The sequence below is a fragment of the Euleptes europaea genome, chromosome 15 (genome assembly GCF_029931775.1).
Source record: "Euleptes europaea isolate rEulEur1 chromosome 15, rEulEur1.hap1, whole genome shotgun sequence".
Taxonomy (NCBI): Eukaryota; Metazoa; Chordata; class Lepidosauria; order Squamata; family Sphaerodactylidae; genus Euleptes; species Euleptes europaea.
The window spans coordinates 14,415,869-14,443,854 of record NC_079326.1 but is presented as its reverse complement, the minus strand read 5'-3'; the positions used below and the strand labels follow the sequence as shown (position 1 = coordinate 14,443,854).

At 42.0% G+C, this 27,986-nt stretch overlaps 1 protein-coding gene across 1 annotated transcript; it reads left to right on the top strand.

Moving 5' to 3' along the window:
- Window positions 1–27,986, top strand: CFAP221 (cilia and flagella associated protein 221). Its single transcript, XM_056861413.1, has 25 exons — window positions 1–139; window positions 1,234–1,334; window positions 1,523–1,609; window positions 1,956–2,051; window positions 2,839–2,939; window positions 6,105–6,208; window positions 7,131–7,290; window positions 9,758–9,884; window positions 9,978–10,089; window positions 11,425–11,536; window positions 13,206–13,293; window positions 15,105–15,194; window positions 16,386–16,481; window positions 17,173–17,272; window positions 17,827–17,830; window positions 18,475–18,595; window positions 19,702–19,782; window positions 21,330–21,437; window positions 22,709–22,870; window positions 23,853–24,011; window positions 24,130–24,230; window positions 25,222–25,314; window positions 25,669–25,779; window positions 26,503–26,568; window positions 27,863–27,986. The coding sequence occupies exons 1-25, from the start codon at window positions 1–3 to the stop codon at window positions 27,984–27,986; spliced, it is 2,643 nt and encodes an 880-aa protein (XP_056717391.1).

The window sequence follows — 27,986 nt, the reverse complement described above, 5'->3', positions numbered from 1 at the left end:
ATGGAAGTAGTAAATAGTGCTTGTTCTGATTTCAATAATACCAAAGGCTCTTTCAAGAAAGTCTCGCCCCTTCTTATGGACAGTTTGGTGGAGGAACCTAAGAGAAGAACTGATGTCCCTAATTACCTCCTGGAATCCAGTAAGTGATTGAATGACTTGGCAAAAGGGGCTGTTGATTGTAAGCTTTGGAAGGGCTCAACCGTGGCCCGAATAAAGTGGTTAAGCCCTTCAAAAGCCTATAATCTACAAATGATCCCTGTTGCAGTTGAGGTCAGGCGGAAGCATGGTAACTCATCCTTGTGTTTGTTCTATAAAGAAGCATGCCTTGCCAGAAGACAGTCCCATATATTTCTACGATCTGTCCGTCTCATTTTTGCCCACCATTCCTTCAAAAAACTTAGGGCAGCATAGTAGTTCTCTTTCCTTTTATCCTCACAGCAATATGAGCAAGGTTCAACTAACAGAGGGTGCCTGGCTCAGTTTCCCCCTGTGTGAACTTCATGCTTAAGTGAGGATTTGAATCCTCAGTCCTTGGGGGTTACCGCACTTTGTATTCCCAGCAATGTATTAAGAGTTTGCAAATGTTGTAAAAAACATTGCTTTAAAAGGGTTTTTAGATACCACGGCTTATAAATGGCTGGAAGACGTCTTCACAGCTAAAGGGGCCGAACAAAGTGTGAACAGTATTTTTTATAACGTTTTCAAACTCTTAACACATCGCTGGGAATACAAGTTAGGTAACAGCTTGTTCATACTCTGGCCACGATTCTTCATTGCCATGAAATATTTTTCCTAGCATGCTCAGCATTCATTTGGGAAAGAGATTAGAAAGACAATGAGTTTTATGTGTCTGTACTTGGAGATGAGGTCTAACAGTGTCGTCTGGCTTAGAAATTCAATGAACATAGCATTAGTATTACATGACAGTAAGGTTTTATTGGTAGAAAAAATGGTATAAACAATTAGGAATGGGGGGATTGCTTTTGGTTACAATATTTGTGCAGTAGCTAATAACTTGTGTAGAGACGAGGGTGGGCTAAATAGACCATGGCCTAAAAGTGGCTAATGTTAGTCATGGCTAAGTACTGTACAGTTAAAATCTATGGAATAAGTCATGCCAGTATTCCCATTACATTCAGTGGGAATTCGTTACAAGGCGCTTTAGCTGGATGAAGCCCATTAATATGATACAGTATGCTAATTATTGCTTTTTGTTTTTTCTTATAATTTCAGAAATTTATTCAAAGCTTTTAAGAAATAGTGTGATACAGGCCAAGCCTGCCATAATGCATTATGGAGGGTATGAAATTGAAAAACATCACCAACAAACTCTGGTAGGTAATGAAGGTGTTATTAGTTAGTAGGCTGAATGAGATACTACAAGTACCCACTGACTTTGCCCCCCCGCTTAACCAGATACATTTACATGGCTGGCTTGTTAAGTATGAAATGCCTATTCAGATACAAAACAGATCATAAGTATGTTCTGACTTGCTTTAAAAATTCCTATCTTGTTTTGCAGAAACTTGTGAATATTTCTGGCAATCTTTTAAATGTTCACATTATTCCACCCCAAACAAAGTACTTCCAGATCAGATACAGCAAAACAGTAAGTGTTGGCAACAACCTTCCAAGTTGTTCTTCTTTCATGCTTTGCTTTCTTTTTGAATGGGGTTGCCAACCTCCAGGTACTAGCTGGAGCTCTCCTGCTGTTACAACTGATCTCCAGCCGATAGAGATCAGTTCCCCTGGAGAAAATGGCCGCTTTGGCAATTGGTCTCTATGGCATTGAAGTCCCTCCCCTCCCCCAAACCCTCCCCTCCTCAGGCTCTGCCCCAAAATCCTCCTGCCGGTGGTGACGAGGGACCTGGCAACCCTATTTTTGAATGTCACCATATTACGGCGTCAATGACTTTGGAGCGCTCCCTGGGAAACTGCTCTGCTCTGTTTTACAGCACCGACTTGTGCCTGGCTTGTCCTTTACAATCACGGTCGACTTCCGTCCTGATGAATGGCGATATTATTATGACTGTATCCGAATCCATTCTGAGGTGAGACACCACAAAGGATGAGCAGGTGCTCTTACCTTCCGCCTCTGCAGATGAAAAGATAACACGTCCTAGTTCAGAGTATTCACAAATATTGGATATTTCTCACAAAGAGTTCATGTTCTTCAGTGGTATTTGGAGTAGTAAGTCTGCATTATTCAACCCTTTCCCTCATGGTATTGAGTTCTACTGTCAGTCAGTCGACGACACACAGAATTTGGGAAAAGGCCAAAGTATTGATGCAGAGCTATATTCTAAAAGCTGTGAGGAAGTCCATTGTGTTTTGAAACATGAAGTAGACCAGGGGTAATTCTGGGCTGTTTTATTCAGGGAATTGGCCATGAGTTACCTAATATTTTGAGGAATAATCCCATGAACAAGATCCTTGGTTCCCAGTGGAGTCTGTTTATGGGATCGTTCCTGGAGAAAATGATGTGGATCATTTATCCAAATTTAATTTTTCTACACCACCTTGCTTCAAAAAATAAAATCACATTGATGTCTTCTGGATTCTGTATGTGTAACACATACTTTTAAAAGCCAAAATAGAGAAGAGGTCAAAGTCCAAGATCCCAGTTCACGGACTCAGCAAGGGACCCCCCCCCTCCCAAAGGAGGTTATAATTTCACATTTGGAGTATACATTACCATCTAAGTCCAAAGTCCAAAATTACCTCATTGCATCATTGTTCTTTGATTGTGTAAGAACAGATAGGTAGTTACCCCTTGCATATCAAACGTTATTAATCCTTGTAAGCAACTTTGTAATTTTCTTCTTATTTTCCCCCCAGGGAGATGACACTTTGCTGGTTCCCATACACGCCTATCCTGTGATGAATGCTGTAGAATTTCCATCCTATATTAGCTTCTCTGATGTTCCCCTGGGACAGTGGTAAACAGTTATTGCAGCAATAATTTCTTATTTTAAAGTATTCCTCATGCATTGCTAAAATAATTAGCATAATGGGAACGTGGGGAAAAATAGGTAAAGGCCAGGTAATTCTGTTGAAAATATTAAGTTATTCAATCAGGATATAAAATCTCAGATGAATTTAGCATAACATATATACCCATTTTTCTTTTCAATACCCAATGTGACATTGGATAATTTTGTAAGATTATCAGCAGCTGTTGCTTGCTATGCGGTTTCTCTCCGGAGCCTGTTTTGGGCTTTGAAATTGTGTTTGGACTCAGTCGTGCCAGGTAGCATTGGATTTAGAACCAATGCTTGTAAGTGTGCTTAGGCCAGATATTTAGCATTATTAATTTATCCTTACTGTACATTGCTCATATATTGTATTTTTCTGCACATTTTTATAATAACCCCCATTAATTATATTCTGTGGTGTTCTTGGGTTTGGGGCTTCAATCTGAATCCAGTACTTCAGCCCATGTTGGCTACAGCTACCAGAATAACTGTTTTCTGGAACTCAACTTGCAAGTGTCCTACCTTGCAGGGCTGACGTCTTGATCTTAAACCCAGGAAGGCTAGAGACTTAGTCCTTTGGTCTCTCACTAGCAGGTTAGTTAAGGGACTGGTGATAGTGTTACCCTAGGGTTGTGAGCCTTCACACTTTGTGCTTGTGTCTTTGACCAACCCGTCACCCTTAAGGAGGCTTTTAGAAGTCATTGACATATATGAGGGCAAATTGAAGGCTTAAAGGTTTTTTTTAGAGTTGAGAAAACATGAAAATGGCCATCTGTGGTGATGATAGCAGCTGGCTAGCCTCCAGTATACAGTGCCAGACTTCATTTGCTGAATATTCCTGCCATTATATTAGAAGCAAAGAACTATGAGACCTCAGGGACTTCAGTCCATGCAAAAAGGCGGCAGATGTGTCTTGATGGGGTAGGACTCAGCTGAAATTTACAGCGGGCTTGGGCAGCCTATAGCTGTCCATGGGATCCACGTTGATAGTTCCTCTGAAGTCCCTGTCCTTAACCTCATCAAAAGCCACCATAAAGGAAGCCTTCGGCTATCAACTCTGTCTCAGAATTCTAGTGACAAAAATAGGCAGCGATTTCATAGAACCATCTTTGATTTTAAAAGTTGATTATGGGTTAGATCCAGCCAGCTTTTCCACTGGTGAAAAAGGGAGGAGATAATCCCTTTTCGCCACCCAAAAGGCCATGCTGAGGATCAAGGGATCTGCATGGTCAAAAGACATGTAAGACAGGGCTGTAATAAGAAGGAGAATCAGGAAGAATTGTATTAAAAAGCTGTCTGGACCCAACCTCATAGTTCACAAATGTTGCCTTTTTAGTCAGGGTAAGAGTATCATTTTAACTTTTCTGAATCCCATTTTCCATTGATTAACCCACCAATCTCACTCTGTCCACATATGTCCCCCATTAAGAAGAACACCATGTGTGTGTAAAGTGCTATCAAGTCCAGGCCGACTTATGGCAACCCCATAGGGATTTCAAGGCAAGAGACTCACAGAAGTGGTTTGCCATTGCCTGCCTCTGCATAGCAACCCTGGTATTCCTTGGTGGTCTTCCATCCAAGTACTCGGGCTGACAAGAAGAACACAATGGCTACCCCAAAACAGAAAATTTAACAAAAAATGCACCAATCAGTGGGCCTCCCTATTTCTGTGCCTTGTTGTCTAGAGTTTGCAAAATACTTTTCAAAGAAATGCTGTACATGAACTACATTCCTTGCTAATCAGGCCGGACAGGATTTCAGTCAAACAGTTTATAAAATGAAGGAATTGTTTGAATAAAATGTATTTTTTTATCATGTTTGAGAATATGCAGTGTTTTTTTAAGCGGTTTTGTTTTGACTAGCTAGATCCAGCCACACACAAATTGCTCCCCTCACAGGGAGATGCAGCGTTTGGAAAATGCATTAGGGTGTCCAATTAAGGATGAAATAGCTAGAGATCCAAACATACTGTGTACTAAGGAGTTCAGGTCTTTGGAAAGCTTAGGCTGCAGTTCTGAACTTGTGATGCCATATCGATGGCAAATGGCGTTAACCGCCCAAGAAGGAGCTGATGTTCAGCATCACATGGAAGAGTCTTGCCTGGACCCCCCTCCTTCAGCCTGTATGTGAGGGAGTGTGGGTGTCAGATGCTCTGGAGCATAGAAAATTTAGCCCTGACCTGGATGGCCCAGGCTAGCCTGATCTCGTCAGATCTCAGAAGCTAAGCAGGGTCAGCCCTGGTTAGTATTTGGATGGGAGTCCACCAAGGAATCCCAGGGTTGCTGTGCAGAGGAAGGCACTAGCAAACCACCTCTGTTCGTCTCTTGCCATGAAAACCCCAAAAAGGGGTCACCATAAGTCGGCTGCGACTTGACGGCACTTTACACACACACACACACAGAAAGAAAGAAAATTTAGACATCAGGGAGACGTTTTCTCTGACAGGCTATTTCTACATTCTTTGTTTTTTTTAATGTGAGGATTTAAAAAACTACAACCCTCCACTTGCAACCTAAATAGGTTCTGCCACCTGATTTTACTGCACACGTAGATCAGCTCTGGTCTTCTACGATGAAAGTGGGTATGAAGAAGAAGAGTTGGTTTTTATATGCCAACTTTCTCTCCCACTCAAGGGTAGAGTGGTAGAGAACCGGCTTACAATCACCTTCCCTTCCTCTCCCCACAACAGACACCCTGTGAGGTAGGTGGGGCTGAGAGAGTGTGACTAGCCCAAGGTCACCCAGCAGGCTTCATGTGGAGGAGTGGGGAATCAAACCCGGTTCTCCAGATTAAAGTTCACTGTTCTAAACTACCGCTCTTAACCACTACACCACACGGGACAGGTGCAGAATGCATATTTGTGTTCTAGCTGTTATTGCCATAGGTCTAGTATTGTTGTGCAAGATTCTAAATACCCACCATACGAGGCTGCACAATTGTTACTTTGGGATGGAGGGTTTTGTTTCTATGATGGGCAAATCATTGATTTATACCTGTAAAGAAATTTCAGCTGCCTTTTCAGTATCCTTCTGTGATGATGTAGATGGATAGATATGTCAGCGAATAGGAACTGAATTATTTCTGAATTATTTCTAATTCTTTCATTCCATTTCATCTTTTTTCCCCCAGTAAGGAATATGTGATCCCTTTGCAGTGCAGCTGTCCCATTGATTTTGAGTTCTACATTGAGTATCTTCAGCCTCACAAAGCCTTTACTATTCACCCCATCTCTGGTATGAGACTGGAAGCATTAGTTCATTAATCTTTAAGATTACCCATCTAAGAACTTTGTGTGAAAACATCTTGTTCACAAATTAAGAACATAACTCCTGTTGGACAGATCTAACCATCTAGGTGGTCTAGTTGCCACAGCTAAAACCTGCTCAGTTCCCTTCTGTTGCAGCTTGCTCCTAAACATGGTTACTCAGGAGTAAGTTCCACCAAATACAGTGGGACTTATTTAGGGCATCATTCTCAGACTTGATCCACTGTGAACTGCCTCTACTGTTGTTCACAAGCAGAAGCAACTGTTCTGTAGCAAAAAAATCTGTTCTTATGCTTCAGCAAAGTGGTAGAAAAGATTCAGAGACCTGTGTGCATGCATAAGTGAAAGAGCATTTGGATCGTGCAAGCGGGGGGGGGGGTATTTCATGATTACTGCTGAATCCCCCTCCTCCGTTTCCACACATTCAACATTGTTCCCAAGGGTCCCATGACTCACTGGATCTTTTAGCAAGCATGTGGGGGGTTTGCTGGTGCTGTGTTTCACCCAGTGTATCCAGAAGTGGTTGTTGGTGGAAAGGGAAAATACAGACCCAATGCAACATTTTAAAGGTGAAAGAGAGTAAGAATAATGAGGATGAATAACTGTGGCTATAACACTGAGAAGCTTCCAAAAAGAATGAGCTGCAGAAATAAGCAAATTTTTTGACAATAGGTGCCACTGACTTTTTAACTCCATATACCACGAGCACCTTGCTTTCCAGTCAGCTGGTCTTAACCATAATACCTTTACAGCATCTCAAGTTGGGCTCCCAAAATCCCTGGTTGTAGCTAACTCCTTAGTCTTTCTCTTTGCATTTCTTTCAGTCAAAATGTTGATGGTGTGACTTCATGGTGATTGCTCGATTTAATTTATAGTTTCACTGATTACAGGAATAATCCCAGCCAATGGGAAAGCGGAAGTAGTTATTGCATTTGTGCCGTTTGAATATGGAACAGCCCAGATCAAAATCCAGTTGTGGATTTCCCAGTTTAACTCGAAACCTTATGAATGTGTATTCACAGGAACATCAACACCGTACCCTAGTTTAATGTATGTGTTTTTGATACTTGCCTTTTCTCATTGGTGTTTCCCTGATATAACTTTTCAAACTAATGTTTCTTATTAGACCTTTCCCATTGAAACAGTCATATCCTGATGCACTTTCCAAGTTTCTGCAGGCCTAATCCTGTTGCCCTGCTTATTGAATATGCCATCCCATTGATTGTATTGACTCACTCTTGTAAGCAGCCTTGAGCCCCAGTGAGAGAGGTGGACTGTTCATAGCATAAATAAATAGGCATCTGACATGGTATACAAATAATGACTAGGTCTATCTATAATTCCTAATCTCCCAAGGAAGAAGTGCATCAGCCACCTTCACACTGTTCTTGGGGCATTTCTGCATTTTGTGTGTGGGTAACCTGAAAGAAGCCATTTGCATGGCCACAAGATGAGAAGGTTCTTCATTCCATCCTTTGGCTGACACTGTGCAGGAACAGCAGTTCACGAGGGGCTGTGGCTCAGTGGTAGAGCATTTGCTTGGCATGCAGAAGGTCCCAGGTTCAATCCCCGGCATCTCCAGTTAAAGGGGCTAGGCAAGTAGGTGATGTGAAAGACCTCAGCCTGAGACCCTGGAGAGCTGCAGCCAGTCTGAGTAGACAGTACTGACTTTGATGGACCAAGGGTCTGATTCAGTATAAGGCAGCTTCAGGTGTGAGATTACCAATTGGGTTTTGTTGTGCAGTGTCTTGAGCAAATACTCTCCTCAGCCTCTGTACCAGTACAAGAGCCTACAGCTCAGCATCCCAGTAGTCAGAAGGCCCTTTGGGATCCAGGGTTAGATCCAGGGAACCATGGAAATGAGGATTGTGGATCTTTCCTGGGTTCTCCTCCCCTTTCTGAACTCAGGAACATTTATTCCTAGTGTCCCTGAACCTGCATGTACTAATAGCTGTGTGGAGAGGGAGGCTGCCATGAGGAGGGAGAAGGGGGGCAAATTGCCCTCCTCCGACAGCAGAGTTGTCCTGACAGAAGAGGCTATTAGTCCAAACGGCTCTTTTCCCATGGCTTGAAAGGACAGACTGGGGAGAGTCAGGATCTGGGACCATCAGCACCTTTTATTAACAGAATGCTGAATCCAAGCCCAGATATTTGGTGGTGAGGGTTTAAGTAGGTGTACCACTGTAGGCTCATACTCCTCAGCAATTACTTGACTGTGTTTTTATGAAGAGAAGAAGAGTTAATTTTTATACCCTGATTTTCTCTACCTTTAAGGGGTCTCAAACTGGCTTACAGTCACCTTCCCTTCCTCTCCCCACATCAGACACCTTGTGAGGTAGGTGGGGCTGAGAGAGTTCAGAGAGAACTGTGACTAGCTGTCAGGTCTCAGCAACACGTTGCATTCCTGGTAATAAAGACTTTCCTCCAGACGGTGCAGCAAGTTAAAAGTTTTATTTCAGCAAGTTAGCGAGTTCAGCAGATCATAGAAACATAAGGCTAGAATACAGGCATGGGGAAGTATCGGTACATATATAGGGTAAATACAATGGGGTTGATTAGGTTTAGAAACAAAGAAACAATACAGAAGTTAACTACCGGTAAATACTTAAGACAACACATACAGGAAATAAATGCGTGCGTTAAACGGCTGATCTTCCCGGGCTCCCATCATTGTTTTGCGGGACCCGGTATCAGATCAGTGATCACATCGGGCGGGTCTGCATTGAGGTGCAGATCTTGGGCAGGGTACCAGGTGCAAACGGGGAGGAACGGAGTGCACAGAAAACTCCATTTTGTCCGTGGAGGGAACCATCTTGTTTCTTATCCAGGGCCGACAGAGAGCCTGACACTAGCTCAAGATCACCCAGCAGGCTTCATGTGGAAGAGTGGAGAATCCAACCCAGTCCTCCAGATTAGAGTCCACTCTGCTGTTAACCACTACACCACAATGGCTTTTTGTAAGCCATTTGCTGGTTCTTTCTGACACTTAATTAAGCTTGGTTTTTTTCCCTCTTTATGGCTGCATTAATGCTGCATGTCGTACTTGGTGTTAATTATTACTGAAATGCAGACAAGCTTTTGACAATATCAGAGGATATGCTAATACCAATTCCTCTGCCAGTTTTCCCCCTAGCCATCTGTGCCCTGTACAACTTGTCACTGGCTTCCATTTTATTCATTAAGAATATGTATACACACCTGTCCAAGGCTCAGGGCAGTTTACAACCATACACACATAAAGGGAAGGTGCAAACATCAGTCTTTGGATTGCAGCCATAGGCAAGAGAGGCATTAGCTCAAGGAACTATAAAATGACCATAGTTAGAGTTGGTTTGTTATCTTTCCCTTCAATGGTTTAGCAAGGCCAGAGACTAGGAGGGGTCTCTCTTGCTTGCCAGGCAAAGAGAAGTGAGGAGATACCCAGAGTTCTAGACTCTCAGCTTTTTGTGATCCAGATCCCCAGTACTTTCCCAAAATGTTACTATATTTTTGCTCACTGGCCTTTTTGAAAATCCAGAAAAGGAGACCTTAAGAAGAAAGAGACAACTGGGCAGAGAAAACCAATGTCTGACGAAAAAGCAGCGACATGCCTAGTACAGAAGATGTCACCACCAAAACAGAAAAGTCCCCTTCCGAAATTAAAGGTACAGAGTTGCTGAAAAGAAGACCCCCAAAAACGTTGCTGAAGTGAAATCTCACCCATTGGTTGTTTTGACATGTTGCATTTTCTTTCATAGACCATCGAATATAAAAACTTACGGTTCCCAACAGATCTTTCCAACCCCTTTGCTGTGGCTACTGTTTTAATCCAGGAGCCAGGCAAACTGAAGATAAAACAGTTGAGAGAAGGTAACAACACTTGAGCGGCAGGTGTTTGTGTGGAGTGCCTGGTATGTGGCTGTCATTTCTGGCCAAGAGACAGAACCGACAGCAAGCTTAATATTTGCTGTGATTCTAATACAGAACACTTAGATTGGAAAAATACCAGCTTTCAGGGTCAAGGAGAAATTACAAGCTAGATATTTAAAAAGGGGGAGAAATGTGCTGTCGCATCCTTGGTTGTTTTGAAGATGCTCAATTCACAGAGAAGCAATCTCTTGGCTTGACTGTTACAACCTTCTCCTCTCTGGTCCTCCACGGTCACGCCTTGGCCCCCTCACCTCTGTCTGGTAGGCTGCCACAAAATTCATTCTCATCACTTATCAATCTGACCATGGGACTTCCCTCCAGAAACCTGCACACCTGTTCCTGGTCTCCCACCACATTCAGCATGAGGTCCTCCTCCTTGCCTTTGAAACTCACCATTATCTCTCTACTCTCATGTCTGGACACATCCCTGCCTGGGACCGCTGCTTCTTCAGCTCCAGCATCCTCAAGACTCCTCTTCCCGTGAAAGACCCCACCCTTTTCTCTTTTGCTGCTCTTTATGGCTGCAGCTGCCTCCCAGGACACCTGCCTGATGACACCTCTCTCAGTTCCTTGAAATCTCCCTTCTAAACCTATCTTTTGTAGGAAGCCTCTGACATAACTCCTAACCCCTTTCATGAAGCCCGTGTGTGTGTGTGTATGTGTGTAATTGAAAGGAATGTGTACGCTTTTCATGATACACCCTGTTTCTCCACCTCTTTCCATTGCCTTTGTAGTTTCTTTTAAGTCGGTTTTTAAAACTGTGAGATCCTTGGCACAGGAAATTGTCTTCTTGTACACACACCAATGATGCCAAAATTGTGTAACTCCCTCCCCAGGGAGTTCGTCTGTCTCCCACTATCGGTGACTTTTGCCAGCAGGTGAAGACGGTTTCGTTTCATCCAGCATACCCCCAATAATGGTTATTGGCCCTCCTTCTAGTGTTGTTTATGTGTTTCTAATTGAAACTTTATGATTTTAGCTGTATTTTTAATTGTTTAAATGTGTTCATGTTTTTATGTTCACCCTCTCGTGGACCCTGATTGAGTGGAAAAGTGGCATTAAAATGTTTCAAATAAATATAATTACAATTTTAACTGCTTTCCAAAACACTTGTATTCTACTTCATATCTATGACATGTAATAAAAACCACTGTTTTTTTGCATAGAAAGTTATCTATTTCAAGTTCATCGAGGCTATTGGTGATACAGAAGGGGTTATTTTATGCTGACTCTTGAATGTCCCATCTAATAGCTGTTGGTATTTGTGCCCTGCAGTCTTAGGAGGCCAAGGTGATGGAGGAACTAACACGAGGCAGGTGAAAGAAGCTGTTTTTCAGTTGAAAGTCAAGCAGGATATCCAGGAAGAAGAAACGAATCAGCTTAAATGGTGAGCGATGTCTTGCATTGTGCAAGGGGGAGAAATGAATTAAACTATGTGAAATGTACTAAGTCTTTGCAACTCACTCAGTGTGGCTGTTTTGTATACTGGTGTGGGGGGGAATTCTTTTGTACCGCAGCTTGTATCTGATTATAAATAGTACAAAGTAGTTTACACTGTTTAGGATTTTTAAAATGTTTTCTTGTTCTGTAGCTGAGCAACAAATATCAACAATAAAATTTTTTGATCCCTGGTCTACAGATAGTTCACGTGCTAATACAAATGGTTTTAGGTTATATTTCAAAATTTGCTGTTAAGAAACACAACCCGGCCCAAATTAAGCAGTTTGACATCCTGTTGATTTCAGTAGGACACTCCATGCATCTGATGAAATGAGCTCTGATTCACCAAAGTTTTTGCTGGAATAAATTTTTTGGATGCTGAATAGAATTTACTACTAGATTTCTGTTTAATTAGGAGAAAATTAAGCACATGGCACGGGATCCTGCGAATCCCTTCTGCTAAGTGAGGAGTCCTTCTCTGGTGGATGGACTCTTGTTACTTCTTCTAGAGCAAGATTCCTCAAGAAGATTGTTGTGTGATCCAACCCATCCTTAATTGTTCCATTCAAATTAATGGGAATTAAGCGCTTCTAAGTTTGGCTCTCACTCATGTCTGTTTACTCTGAAACATATGTGTGTACGATAGGATATAATAATATAATTGTGTGCTGTCAAATCGCAACCAACTCATAGCAATCCCAAGACCATGGGGTTTTCAAGGCAAGAGGTGGTCTGCCATTGTCTTCGTATGCATGGCAACTCCAGTCTTTCTTGATAGCATCCAAGTACTAACCATGGCCAACCCTGTTTAGCTTCCAAGCTCAGATGACATTGGGCTAGGCTGGGCTATATGATAATTGGCCAAAATCAGCACAACATATGGCCATATTTGATCTGCTTGTGTTCTACATTTGTTTGAAAACGTGATGATGGAGGTATTGTGGGAAAGTCCTTGGTCCAAGCAAATGAAAGACTCATGAGTGGATCTCCAAGTACTTGTATTTAAACAAGCAGCTACTGGGAGCTACAAATTAAATTGGAATGGTGACTCTAGGGAGAGAGTGTTTAACCCTGTTCTTCCAATGTAAACCCTCCCAGTTACTGTTAGCCATTCTCTGGTGGGGTGGGAAAGCAGGCACAACTGTCTTTCCTCCCACCCACCCCAGCAAGGCAAATAGTAGCTTCAGGGGTGTGGTGGGGAGAAGCTGGTGACTTTGATCTGGTTGAAAAGTGACAGTGGTTGGGACAAAAGAATTCATCAGGTGGTTTTGCACTCGCACAACCGCCCCTTTCAACTGGACAGCTACCCGTGCAAAGCAGCTATTCAGCACACTTTTTCTTCATCAGTAGCACATTTAAATTGAGCCACCAATTGGGGAAATGGCCAGGGACAAAGGATTAAACTGCTGTTCCAATATACGTCTGGATTCCTAATGATAGATACCTCAAGTCACATCTGTTTTGGCCCTATAGGTACCAAATCCACAATAGCTTTGTTTTGGGTTGATTTCACCCATGTGGAAGTATTACTAACTTTTTTTTAAGAGCACATCTGAACCATTTTCCCTGAGCCGAACTTTTAAAGTAAAAAAATTAATTCTCTGTTTTGAATGCAGGCAAGTCCATTTAGGGAAAGATCCCATGTCTTTGGCTTTTCACGACCAGATTCTGGAAGATCGGCAGAGAGCTGAAGAGCAGTACCGGGTTAGAATACATTTTTTTAAATTACTGAATAGGATTGTACATTTCATGCAATAGTTAGGCCCTATTCAGGAGAATACCCCCATCTGAAACCTTTTCCACACTCCTGATTTTCTTGGGAGTCGATCCACAAGCACTGGAATTGGTTTGGGCAGGGTTCTGCTGCACGCCTGCCCTCCCTGTGCATTTTTACAGTTGTGGAATTCATTAATTTTCTTTCGCATGTGGTTTAAATAATGACAATTTTCAAGGAAGGGTCCTGATGTCATCAGTGTCATTATCAGTAGCATCATAGTACCCCCACCCCATTTTTTAAAAAGGCCCTAAAATATTAATACAACGCTGTAGTGTTATAATGATAGCTTAAGCAGATTCTCTGAATTCCAAGCATTCATTAAAAAAGAAAAAATAAGTCTTTATCACCCTCCCTCACAGATATAAGCCTTTCCCCCAATATTTCCTTGAGGGAAGAACATAGAGGCTTACTTTAAAAAAAATATATGAAAACTGGGAATTCTCAGAGAACCTGTTTAAGCTATCATTACATCATTATATCAGTATTTCAGAGCCATCTTTTTAAAAACTGAACTCACTCATCTTTGGGGGGGGAGTCATTTAACAATGATGACTGTCCAATCGTTGAAAAGTGGGCTGGAATTGGATGGGACAAAGAAAACCAAAAGAAACATTATACACTAGGAAAAAGCCAACTCGAAATCAGCTTCCAGAAAAACATTGGGGTAAAAGTGGTCTCAAAAGAGCGGAAAAAAACCAGGGGGAAAACACAAAAAAAATGAAGTGAAAATTAAAGGCACAGAAATGTGTGCGGAAATCAGGGGACAAACCTAAGCCGTATGTGGCCAGAACCGACAAAAAACTTTCATGCAGAAATCCCTGTGGTGGGCAAGAGGATGCCTACTGGAGAGGGAGGGGGTCTCTCATCCTGTGCTTAAAATATCTTAGGTTGAGATCCTGAACTATATAAGGTACATACATCATTATCACTGGTCTGTCTAAAGGGTTCACGTTTCATGTTTAAGGAAAACAGAAGCTCATGGGAGGGGGAGCTGACTGCCTATTGGTTTCCTCCCTATTGGTTGAGGAAGAGTCTGGTGATATGATGAAAACAAACCAGTTGTGGCTTATCAGTTCTCACGACGTTGCTCTAATTTCTGCAGTTCTGTTGCCTATGACTATTTACCTGTATCTATAAAGTGGGGAGTTCTCTTTACCAAATATAAATCATAGTCCAATGACACACTGTCAATTTTAGGAGGGTTTTGTTCAAATCTTAGTTCAGTTATCAGCTCAGTTGCGAGTTTTGTGCAGGTCTAGCACCCTCAGCTTTAATTCTCCATCTATAAAACAAAGCTGCTTTTTTGACCCATTTATTGGGGAGCTATTAAAAAATAAGCACATTGCATATTACATAAATTATCACTTCCTTAAGAGCGAGTATTGCAGCTGACTCATATTTATATACCCTGTAATAAATTGTTCTGGCAGGTGTGTAAGTGGGTTGGGGGTATATGAATTAAATTTAGAAGCCATAGCATGGAACAGCTTGCCACTCTGTTCTATTTGCACTATAAAGCTTCCTAGAAAACCCACAAAATGCAATCCTAAACAGTTAAAACCTTCTGAGCCTTTAGTGGATCTAGAAGGGAGTAAGTCTGAGACTTTAATGGACCTAGAAGGGCGTAAGTCTGTTTAAGATTCCATGGCTTCTGTTTTGCTGAGCATTAAATACAATACTTTGATTAACAATCAGTTTGTACACTGACACAGATCTATTTTTATTGGTGCCAAAACAGATTAGAAGAGGAGATCCCGTTATGGCGACGGAGTTTCAAAGGAAGAAAGTAGAAATTTCTGTCAAGCGTATCATCCGAAAGGTTGGGGAGGTATGTTATTGTGCCAGAGTTGAATGTTGGATGGGGACAACAGAAGAAAAGGAGCTCCTCGCATTCGTGTCAGCCGATCCAAATAAAGTTGTCTGCTGTCTTTTGTTGATGTCTCTTGTTAGGGTGGGTGGGGATCATCCCTGTGCACTTGAGGATTGTATCTGGTAGAATGCTGTGTGCCCAGTTTAAATGATCAACTGGGAGCAGTAGATTAAAGAGAGTACATAGCTGGTTGCCATTTAGCCGAGTTTGGCCAAATGTCGCTCCAAGCTAGAGCATGGTGGGCCGCCTTTAAGTTACAATTTAAGCTGCGCTTTAGCACTGAGGGGCTCCTAGCTTCTCTGAAGCACGACCCTTTTAAATCCTCATGGCAAAATATCTTAGATGAGAAATTGTCATTGTTGGGCTTCTCGCAGGATGTGTTATTAGATCTTGGGAAAACTGAAGCTTTCACCAAAATTAAAAAGCGCATTAAAGAGCTTGATTATAACAGCACTACTTTCCGTGCTCGCCATGTTTGTTCATCTCAGTTTTTTGGAATACCACCACCACGCAGTTTGCCCACTTATACTTATTATTTGACAACTTCTTTCTAGAGCCTTTTGTTTAGCTAGACTGAATGCTAACCCCTCTATGGTTATGCAGGGCATATTTTTGACTATACCATACCCAGACAGGACCTGTCCTTGCTCTTCTGGCTCTATTGATTCATTAGCTCATGCCCTCTTGGAATGCTGCTTTATGAGTAACTTAGATCGCATTATATCTCTCCCCTTTTAACATATAAATCTAATGTCTCTGTGTCTGACATAATGCCTTTTTATTAAGTGACAGGGATCCCTAGGCTACACTGTCAGTGGCAAGATTTATTTCAGTCCTTATATCCCTCAAACATTAGATTTACGCTGCTCAAGATCAATGGATCAAGGAGCTTCTAAGGAATAAAGTTAAAGGTTGCCACTTAGAGCTGATTGATAGAGAGTTGATGAGGAAGAAAAGAGCTATATTGTTGATTATTTGATTGCAACTGCAATCCTAGGTACACTTCCTTCAAAATAAGTTCCACTGAAATTAGTATAGCGTACGTGTATATAAGTGCAGGTTGGATATTATTTATCAGTGTAAATATGTTGTTAATGAGAAAGTGAATTAATTCCAAAGAGTTATTTCCACTTTTTGCATGCTGTGTAGTGTCCAGAATTCGAGCCTACATTTGATATCCTGCTCAACAACCCTTGGGACCACCGGCACTGGAATCTGCGGCGGTTCCAGCAAGCTGCTCGAAAGGTACTGAAACAGATTGGCTCAGGTAAATATATATGAGTATATATATATATATGCCCTGACCTAGATGGCCCAGGCTAGCCTGATCGCGTCAGGTCTCAGAAGCTAAGCAGGGTCAGCCCTGGTTGGTATTTGGATGGGAGACCACCAAGGAATACCAGGGTTGCTGTGCAGAGGAAGGCACTGGCAAACCACCTCTGATAGTCTCTTTTGCCATGAAAACCCCAAAAAGGGGTCGCCATAAGTCGGCTGCGACTTCACGGCTCTTTACACACACACACATATACACAATGTGCAAGCATAGTTTTCATTCCAATATCATCTTGCTTTTGCTGGGGTGCTTCATACTTTTTTTTTATAGGAGATCATAGCATTCTTTAAAATAAAACCACAAATCCATTTCATTCAGTCACTGTTGTGGGACTGTAGCCCTGAAGTACATTAAAAATTCTCCCTACCCACAAAAATTCTTATGCGCTTTTGTGAAAAAGTACTTCTGTTGTGAAAAGTCTCTATATACACTTTATGAGGGAAATTGTTAATCTTTTAAATAACATGAATGTGAAGCAAAACGTTTTCATTTGCAGATGCTGATGTTTTGGATAGGTTTCAAACTTGCACTTCAGTGTGCCAGATCTCTGTAATAAAGACTGATGATGAAAGTTTATTGAACAGTTTTCCTTCATTCTTTCAGATTCTGCTTGGCAATCGCCTAACACGTCAGCTACATTCACTATTTGGACTATGTAGCTTTAGAAATCAAGACGAAGCATTCATAACAGATAAACCCTCAGGTATTTTTAAAATGTTTGTTTTCCTTACAAATAGATGTAATTTGAGATTATGAAAAATAATTACAACAGCCCAAAGAAGATGTTTCGACCATCAGCTTAAGGCCACTTTAATGCAGGTAGTTTATATGGTAAAGACCTTGTATTCATTATACTAAAACAGCTAGAAAAATCCTTCCAATAAGATTTCTTTGGTAGTTTGGCTATGCAAGGCTTTGTGTGTGCTGCATCCTCCTTTCCTCCTGGGGGTGGGGGCTTAACATCACAATCACCGTGACGTCAGGAAGGAAGGAAGCAGAGCTGGAAATGTAAAGATAAAGATGGAATTTATTTCCATTTGTGGTGGACTTGTAACAAAGTCAAGAAATTTTGGATACAGATTCAAGAAATGCAGAAGATTCTAAAAATCAAATTTCCAATGAATCCAGAAATCATGTTATTGGGGATAGCACTGGAAAACCTGGAAAACAACCATAGAAAACAATTTGGCTATCTGACAACTGCGGCAAGAATAGTGTTGGCAACATCATGGAAACAAGAGACTATCCCAGATCTAGAAAAGTGGCAACAAAAAAATGGAAGATTTTGCGGTGATGGACAGAATAACTAACATGCTGAAAGAAAGGATGATTGAAGATTCACAGAAGTGGGAATGTTACTTTTAATATGTCAACTGGAAAATGTAGACTAAAATTTAATAGAGAAAGAAAAAAATTAACTGCAAGAAAAATTTAGAGCAAAACAGAATATCTAAGTAGATATCATATTAATAGAGTAATGTTTAAGATATAAATTGACCCCTGAAGTAAGCTTAAATTGTATGGATGTCAGCGTATGTATATGTTTGTTTGTTACCTTTTTGCTTGAAAATGTTAATAAAAGATAGTTTAGATAGTTTATTTGCAGCCCTTGGCCTGATAAAACAAGATACATGGAGTAAAATGGTCTTACTGACAAAAGTTTACATTAATAAAATAGTCTTTTTTTAAAAAAAGGGAAGGAAGCAGAGCCATCTGTGGTGGTTCCAAAAAAAACCACTGGCTCCGACTGAGGCTGCTGCTGCATTTTCTCACCAGTCAGTTGGATCAAGATGAGCTGGTTCTCGGCAGCTCATCTTCAATGGTCACTCTGGTGCACTTGCTACACTCATGAACTTAGCATTCATACCAGTTGCTTGCCTGTCCCCATTCAGCGGAAAACAGCAGTGACAAAGCTGACGGCGCAGCCGCAATAAGTGACCAGGACAGGCCTTTTCTGTTGACCGTGCGTCACATCCTACCTTTCGGATTCCCCACTTACAGTCCAGTGCGGTGGGCTGATGAATTGGTAAGTACCACCATGATGTCGTCAGTGGTGAACGCACTGTTTGTAACAGTGCCGTGGTTAGACTGCCTGACTTCGAATCCCCACTTTGCCATGGAAGCTCGCTTGGTGACACAGGGCCAGTCACTCTCAGCCTAACTTCTTTCATAGGGTGGGTTGTTGTGAGGACAAAACAGCCACTTTGGTTTTCCTGTTGGGGAGAAAAACAAGGCGTAAATATCTAAAATAAACAGAGAGCCCAGCACGTCATTTCACTTGACTTGAACAGAGAGCTTCCTGGGGTTACAAATCTGACATAAATAAGACTATAAAGTCCAATTTTGACAGGACCAAAAGGGGGGGGGTCTATTCTCTGAGCCCAGGAAAACTTAAGTCTGAATGAATTCCATTTCAGTCTACCTGCAGCAATAGGATTAGGGGCTCAAACAGGCAGAAGACAAAGGTTGATAACAGTGGGTGGATAGGAAGACGCTTCATTGTAAAGGGAAGTGAGGATCCAAGAGGGATGGAGATGCATCTCTGGAACTCACCTTTACTAGGGGATGGAGGAGCTGCTTGTTGGGTCTCTGAGTTGACCTCTCTTGACAGAAAACAGGATCGCCAGGCAGCCAGGCTCAGAAGTCGCTGCCCCCAGGGGCAAGGAAGGAAGTATTGTAGGAAAACCTGGAGCCTACCAGATTGCTACACACACCCTTCTGCACCCTTTAGAAGGGCCAGCACAGGGTAGGGTAACTCTGGATATTTAGGTTCACTCCTAGAAGGAGTGGATTAGATCACCAACAGTCACTCCATCTGTTATTGCAGGCCTCGGTCTCTTACCTGCTGCATCCTTGGAAACGGCAGCAAATGCAGTGTGGTGCAGCCAATTGTTTGTACCGCTTTGCTAGCTCATTCACCACTGCGAGCATCCCTCTGTGTCATGCAATGATTGAACTAGTTACTGAATGTATATGGATTTATTTTCCCGGGTGTTTCTGAGCAAATATAGTAAATAAAGCAAACAACAAAAGTTAATAACTTTGCAAAAATGAATGCCAGCCTTTTTCATACTGATAACCAGTTTTTGCTATTATTAAGTTATCAACATATATACTGTTTTTTCCCCCTAGTTACCTGAAGTTCTTGGTATAGTTCCTGTTAAATCTGCGGAAGCTGAGATTAAACATCTTCACCACTTCTTTGAACTAAAGGTCAAACACAATAGCTTGCTAATCCCTGGGATGGATCTAGACTAAACTGGCCATTTTCATAGCTCCTCGGGTGCGGGGTGGGGGGGATCCCCCAGGAACAGCATTTCATGGAGATAAGCAGGCTGCAGTGGGAGGGGGAAGGCAGGAAAAGTTCTATTCTGCTGATAGTTTCAGTCCAACCCCTTGTCTGGTGTTTTGCTTTACACAGTTTAAAGGACGAAACACCACAGGTTGTCAACAGCACATCCAGGAGTGGATAAGTGACTGTGGCTTGTTGCTAGTTTTACTGGATCTTTTCAATTTTTTAAGCAAAGTTTGAATATTGGGCGGGAGGGTTGATGCAGAAATCTTTCCTCTGTGTCTGGCTAATTGCCGTACTTGGTACAACTTCAGGTTCTGGACCCATGAAGCCTTTTTGAAGGCCATTGGACTAAACTGAATCATAGAATCAGAATTATAGAGTTGGAAGGGTTCCACCACGGTCATCCAGTCCAACCCCCTGCACAATGCAGGACATTCACAATTCCCCCACACACACACCCAGTGACCAGAAGATGGCCAAGATGCCTTCCCTCTCATCATCTGCCTAAGGTCACAGAATCAGTATTGCTGACAGATGGCCATCTAACCTCTTCTAAAAAACCTCCAGGGAAGGAGAGCTTACCACCTCCCAAGGAAGCCTGTTCCACTGAGGAACTGCTCTGACTGTTAGAAAATTCTTCTTAATGTCTAGACGGAAACTGTTTTGATTTAATTTCAACCGGTTGGTTCTGGTCCGACCTCCTGGGGCGACAGAAAACAACTCAGCACCATCCTCTCTATGACAGCCTTTCAAGTACTTGAAGATGGTTATCATATCGCCTCTCAGTCTTCTTCTCTTCAGGCTAAACATACCCAGCTCCTTCAACCTTTCCTCATAGGACTTGGTCTCCAGACCCCTCACCATCCTTGTTGCCCTCCTCTGGACACGCTCCAGCTTGTCTACATCTTTCTTAAATTGCGGTGCCCAAAACTGAACACAGTACTCTAGGTGAGGTCTAACCAGAGCAGAGCAAAGTGGTACCATCACTTCGCGTGATCTGGATACTATACTTCTGTTGATGCATCCCAAGACCGCATTTGCCTTTTTAGCTACCGCATCACACTGCTGACTTATGTTCTACATGCTAGTACCCGGGTCTACATGCTAATACCCGGTCTTAATTGTTAGGGAGAGGGATGATTGTGGATCTGTCTAGCCCTATAGCGTAGCTCTCCTGTGCTTCAGTTGCCTGCATTTCTCTGTATCTGAGATACAGATTCGGCCCAGTGGATTTTCAGATGTCTGGCATCTGCACAGGACGGGTGAGAGACCTTTTGAATCAACCTCTTCAGTAGCATATATAATACCATCAGATTTCGCCTGAATAGTGTGAGGGGACTGGAAACAGGATAAGCGGCTCCTGTGTACTGTGTTATATGAAAGCACATGAATGTTGATAAGGATAGTTTCATTGGATTATTAGGAATGTCTGCCTTGCTACAATATTTTTCCCCTTTGCCCCCAGGTGCCTCAGCATTTCAAGCTTATGGCATATCAGCCGTTCTGCATCCACCATGCAGCAACCAGCTACAAAGTTCCAAAGTATTCCCAGGTTCTGAGAAGAGGGGCAGAGGTAGGAAGTTGGTCCAGCGTCATTTCCTTGCTTTACAAAAAAGTCATTTCATCTTTTGTATTATCTTTTAAGCATTTCTACTCTGCTTTTCTCCCCACTGGGGACTTGAAACAGCTTACAAAGAAGCACAACAAATACAATTCGAACAAGCAGGAAATATATACGTAATACAACATCAACATCTTGGGCTAGCCACGTGTGTCCACGGCTCACTCAGGCTGTGTGCTGAGAGCCAAGATTTTCTTTAGCTTTTCCCTTTTGGCTGCCTTCTCCAGCCAGCTGTTTTAAATGCCTGTAACAAGGGGGTTACCGCACTTTGTATTCCCTGCGATGTATTAAGATTTTGAAAATGTTGTAAAAAACCATCGCTTTAAAAGGGTTTTTGGATACCACAGCTTATAAATGGTTGGAAGATGTCTTCACAGCTAAAGGGGCCAAACAAAGTGCAAACAGTATTTTTTATAACGTTTTCAAATTCTTAATACATCGGTGGGAATACATAGAAAGTGCAAACAGTATTTTTTATAACATTTTCAAACTCTTAATACATCGCTGGGAATACAAGTGCGGTAACAGCCAAAGAGGGGAACAGAGATATTGTTGTTGTTTATTTGTTATGGCCAATGGCCAGCATAAAATTACAAAACCGTACAGGTGTGTGTGTGTGTGTGTGTGTGTGTGTGTGTGTGTGTGTGTGTGTGTGTATATATATATATATATATATATATATATATATATATATATATATACATACACATATATACACACACCGATAGTTGAAGTGATAGAAAGTTGAATAAAATATCCTAAAATGGACAAGTTAAAATACATTTGTCAGCATATTAAAATACAAAAGAAAAAAGATAAAAAAATACATTATACCATGCTTCACCCATCACTCATTATCTGGTGCATTGCAAAAAGTATAACCCTTTTTATTTTGAGAGTTCCTTCTGGTAATGGCCTTCCAACAAAATTTAGCTACATCGTAAGATATAGCGGGATTTTTATCCTCGAGCAGAAATTGAATTATTGAACTCTTATTGGTTATAGATTGATGTAAAAGTCCAAATTGTTGTAACCAGAGGTTGATTATAGTTCTTCTAAATTCCAGGTAAAATTCACAGTGTAATAAAATGTGTGTCAGGGATTCTTCCTCTCCCGCTGTACAGGAACAGAGATATGCCAAATACATATTCGCAGATGATGGAATAAATACAACACAAAACGGAAGTGTCTTTCTTAAACATTTCCTTTCTCCCTTTCATCAGGAAGAGTTGATCCCAGTGCTGCCTGCTACAGAGGAGAGGCTGCGCCTTGCCTTGTTCCAGCCAAAAGAGGATGTATCCTTGGAAATAGAAACCTCTCTCCTCAACCTTAAAGCTCCTGAAAATTTGCTTTATACTCCACAAGAGCATCCACTTCAAGTTTTTGTAAGTTTAAAAAAAAAATTGCCCCTTTAGGAAGGAGCGCATAGTATGTCATTAAGATTGTCCAAGCAGACTCTTAGGCCATTTATGCAGGAGTATTTAGTTCGCAGTCCCTGCTGGACTGCTTTGAGGCTTCTTTTGCATTATTCATGATTTTACCGACCTTCAGAGTGACTTCGCTGGCCCCACAGTTCTAGGATCCTGTCTTAGGATGAATATAAATACTGCTTCGAGGCAAGAGCGACGCAAATTCCCCCTATTTCCATGCATAGCTCTTAACTTCGGGTTTCTCTCCCCACGCCCATTTTGGCTTCTCCCTCCCCCGTGTCTGTCCCTCCCATCCAACCCCTCCCCTCAAAGCAAAGCCCAAAAGAGGGAGTTAAACCTTCATGAAATGTGCAGGAAGACACTGAAGAAGGCTGCAAAGGTTAGAAGGCAGCTTCCAGGCCGGCAGGGAGCTGTTGAAGAAAGGTGGGGAGGAATACCCAGCAAAAACACAACGTCCCTTTAAGAACTGACCCACCCCCTCCAAGTAAAGTGCCGCAAGGCTCCATTTTCAGGGGGAGGGACTCAGAAGCTCCGTTATTCACTGGAGATGCCTAATTAATCACAAGGTACTCTTGGAATTGGGACGGGGGAATCCCCCATTGAGATGTATATCTTGGCCAGGCTTCCTGCTTGTTCATGTAAAGAAGGCTGGCAGACATTGGACTAAAATCTTGCTGTTCCTTAATGTAGTCAGCTACAGATCCTTCCTACAGGAGGTAATTGTAGTCACCATTAAATGTCACTTGGCGCTGCAGTGCCTCCGTTTTTTGCTTCCTTATTGGTTGAGTATCCCTTGAGTTCAGAAGAAGCGAAGATTGTGTATGCAACACAAGACTGAGATAGTTTTAAGAAAGAAATCTAAAATGTTTGTGATAGATGATACATTAATTTAGCTTAGAATTTCCTTTTTCAATCTCACTCTTTATTTTCTGTTCAGAATCCTAGCCCAGGACTGTATGAATTCAAACAGCCACTCCTTCATTCGGAAAACAGCATTGAGTATCACCTTTCCCCTCATCCAAGATATGCACTCACCAGGAAATACCCAATAAAGTCCAGTGTTCTGACTACACAAAAGAAATTCCTCCATTCCAAGGTAAGATCTTCTGATGTCCTTGATGTCACTGGGGCCCTAACAATTGAAAGCACGGCTCTTTGGATCACCAAAAATGGCCAGCAGCTTATTTTGATGGGTCTGGCTGCTGTCATTTCAGGAAGTCATTAGTGGTGTAACTACCTGGAGAAAATTCCCACCAATTATCCATTCAACCTTGCCCAATGTTCCTGCTCTGAACAACACAGTGATAACGTTCTGGTAAGAAAGAAAGATCGTGTTTGTCAAACATTATTGTTTAGAAGATCTGCATTGAGAGAAGTTGAGAAAACCTAATAAATGAATAAAATCTAATAAATAAATCTGGGAGTGGTTGGCTTCCTGTCAGGGAGCTGAAGAACCTTGTTGAGAAGTTTCTGGCTGCTAGGGAGCAACTTCTCTCAAGAGTTTTCCAGTGCCTCACCTAAGCAGATGAACAGGGCTATGAGTTTAAAGCCAGGGCTGGCAATTTATTCTAGCTGATGCATTGAAAGTGACTGAATGGTTTAGGCATTGGGACTGTACCCCACTCTCCAGCTAGCGCAGAGAGCCCATGTGAAGTCAGACTAGGATTGGGGAAACCCGTGCTCAGCTCACTGGATGACCTGGAGTCCGTCACTCAACCGAATGGACCTGACAGAGTTGCTGTGAGGGTCAAATGGAAGAGGGCACAACACCACGTAGCCCATCTGAAGCTCCTTGGAGAAAGGAGGAGATTTTAAAAAATGCAGTAGAGGTGAGGGAAGAGAGCGATCGTTGACGAGCTGCTCGAGGACGAGACGTGGCTGAGCAGATCGAAGCCGCTGCTCCTCAGAGAGTGCCGAAAGGTAATTGGACTGACTCAGAGACTTGGCACAAAGGGGTTGTGAGCACCACTTGCTGTGCTTTATAGAATTTCACTGTTAGATGGAGGTTAAAACAGGGAAGAATGCGTGGTAGCTGTCGGGAAGGTAATGGAATAGGCATGTTATTATCTTTGTGCTTGTTTTGCTTTTTCTTGTTCAAAAAAATGAACAGTGATTTTAAGAAAAAAATACTGGCATCATATAAATACAAAGTCCTTTATGCCATGTTCCTTGCTTTGTATATGTATTTAGTGATTTTTCAGCAACTAAAAAGTAAAGCAAGTGCAGTAGAGGCAACGTTGCGAATATGTAGGTGCTGCTTATCGCATTCTCTGCTTGACCCTTTGTCATGGTTGTGTTTCCCACAGCAGTGATTCTTATAATACAGACCTGCTTCCAAAAGATCTGCCTCCCATTGCAGATAGCTTACCAGAGCAGGATAAGGAAAATGTCATGGATGAGTAAGTTTGATTTCTGGGTTTTGTTCACAATAAGTTATTGCATTTTTATTGCACACAATCAGACATATCTGACAAAGTCAGCTCTGACTCACAGAAACGTATACCTTGGGAAACGTTGGTCTTTAAGGTGGTAACGGACTTGAAGTTTGTTCTGCTATTACGGACTAGCACAGCTACCCTCCTGATATGATCCCACATGTATTCAAAGGATGAAATGCATGCAGGATTGGTCTTGCTTGCCCAGCACTTATTTGTGTATAGGGGAAAATAGTTGGCAATTCATTTGCATTGTCCTTAAAAGAAAAGAAAAACCAGCTTCGTAATAAAGTGGATGTCAAATGTCTTAATTTACAGAGATGGTGGGGCGGAGGCCACTGTGTTACTTGCACCAGAGATGATAAAAGCTGAATTTCCACAGGCTGATCACTCAACTGATGATAAAAATAAAACATCAAAAGAGGAGAGGTAAGAGAAAATATTTAGAGGACAGGCAAGGGACCTGTGCTCTTACTCCTAAAATACTGCCCACAGGCTGGGTCCTGGCCCCAGCCTCATTGGCAGCTTCAGTTTGCCTGGCATCCTACTTCTTGAGTGTTGCAAATGGTCATCTTTAGCATCCAGGAATGATTTAAATAGAGGGCACTGACTTAAGCCATAATCATTATGACTGTTGTGATTGCAAAGGAGGAACAGCTCGGATCCAGATGTGAGATTTTTATTGGTAAGGAAGGCAAGATTTCAAGTTGCACAGAATTATTCTGCTTGAAGAAGGGGTCTTTGAACTCTGAAAGCTTGCTCTGATTTCTGTAATAAAGGAGCTGAATTGCCAATGGAAACTGATTTACTGTATGTGCCTTTGGCTAAGATCATATGTTCTTATGGCCAAGCTGTATTTTTGCAATGCTGTTGATGAAGCAGCAAAGATAGTGGTGAGAATTATCTCAGAGAGTCTGTTCCCCTGGCACTGAGTTGTTTGGCGTGTAAGATTATCAGCGCAGTTCTAAACTGAGTTACATGCTTCTTAGACCATTGACTTGAATGAACTTAGAAGGGTGTAACTCTGTTTAGGACTGTGTTGTTTGGCTGAAGTCTGTGCACACTTACCTGCAAGTCCTGTTGAAATCAAATGGATCTCAGTTATGAGTAGGAGTGGGCTGTTAATAATTAAGAATTGCTTTCTCTTTCTAGTGACATAGCTGCAGACTTGAAGCCTGCTTCCTGCACTTCTCTGAATATTTCCACACCTGTTTCCAGGTAAGTGACTTTGTGACTGAAAAACAGCATTGATATTTTAGTTGATTTGTGCTTTGCAGTAATCTTTACGCACAGCACAATGCCAAATTAAAGCCATTGGACTCAGAAGGGTGCAACTCTTTTCAGGATTGTGCTGTCAGATCCCCATTTATTTGGGCTTTATGATAGGGGAATAATGGTGGTCATAGAATCACAGAATAAGGGAAATTAGGAGGGTCCTATAAATGACCTACTCCTACCTTTTTAAATAGTTCAAGGTGCTCTAGATCCCAAGTATAAAGATAGACCATTATACAAAACGAGAGGTCTAGATATCTGTATGGCTATTCTTATTCTACCCTGTGTTTTAGAACAAAGTTCAGTGGAACATCCAAAGTTTCGATGGTCTCACCTGTTTAATCTTTTTAAGGTTTCTTGTCCTTAGTTTTAAGTCAGGAAAAAGACCAGCGATTACTAAAAGATCCAGTGAGGACTGGGTGAGGCTCAAGGGAGCCGAATTCATGCTCTCTGTCCACATTCCTCTTCCTGGTACTTTCCCAGACCTGCACGAGCATTGCCCTGCAGTATACTGTATCCACCCACCACTGCCCCATTCTTGGCACCTGATTCTGCAGAAACCCAGACTTCATAACTGAAATAAATGGGGGGGGGGAATAAGTGACATTTTGAAAACGTCCTTAATTTGCACCATGCTTAATTTCCAATATATATTGGCATATACCTCTATAGAGGGGCTGTAGCCCAACGCAGAATAAAACAAAAATTATGTCGCTCCTGAAAAAGGAAAAGTAATGAACTTTTGGCAATGCCAAATGTGTATATGAAGCAAGGTGTAAAGCTTTTATCACAGAGGCCACTGTTTATTACCATTAAGATAAGAAAAGAGGAATATGGCTGTTCCAAGTCAAGCTTCCTCCCAGGATGGGTGCAGCTCTTTTTCACTGGATGCTTCCTGCAAGGCAAAGGTGCTTTCTAAGGGCTTCTGAAGTACCTCCTGTTCAAGTGAGGTGAAGGAAGCCAGGATGGGAGTCTTTGCTTTGCGGACAAGGCATTTAGGGGAAGAAACAAAAAGCCACCAGGAAACCAATTAGGCATCTTTGAGCCAATGGGTATCCCATTTGGGATTGCTACCCTGGCTGATTGAAGATGGACCACTGGGTGAGGAAATCCAGTCATAATGCTGCCCGGCAGGTCATATCTATTTATTTGGAGAGGCCCTGTTTATTGAAGAGGACCCTCTTTCCTCGGGCTTATCCAGAAACGAGTTCTGAACTTTTTCTTTATCCCTTTGCAGAGATGTGAGAGATTATTTGGATTGGTATTTTCAAGCTCAGAATAACGTATATGGTCAAAGGATGCAAGAAAACCTAGAGAAACTGAAAGAAAAAGCCGTTCAGAAACACCTTGTTCTGGATTAA

Bases quoted from the DNA above. Each gene is read 5' to 3' on its own strand.
- CFAP221 (XM_056861413.1), top strand. From the start codon at position 1: ATGGAAGTAGTAAATAGTGCTTGTTCTGATTTCAATAATACCAAAGGC. The intron at 1,335-1,522 runs GTAGGTAATGAA...CTTGTTTTGCAG, and splicing joins AACATCACCAACAAACTCTG to AAACTTGTGAATATTTCTGG. The intron at 18,596-19,701 runs GTAAGTACCACC...TTTTCCCCCTAG, and splicing joins TGCGGTGGGCTGATGAATTG to TTACCTGAAGTTCTTGGTAT.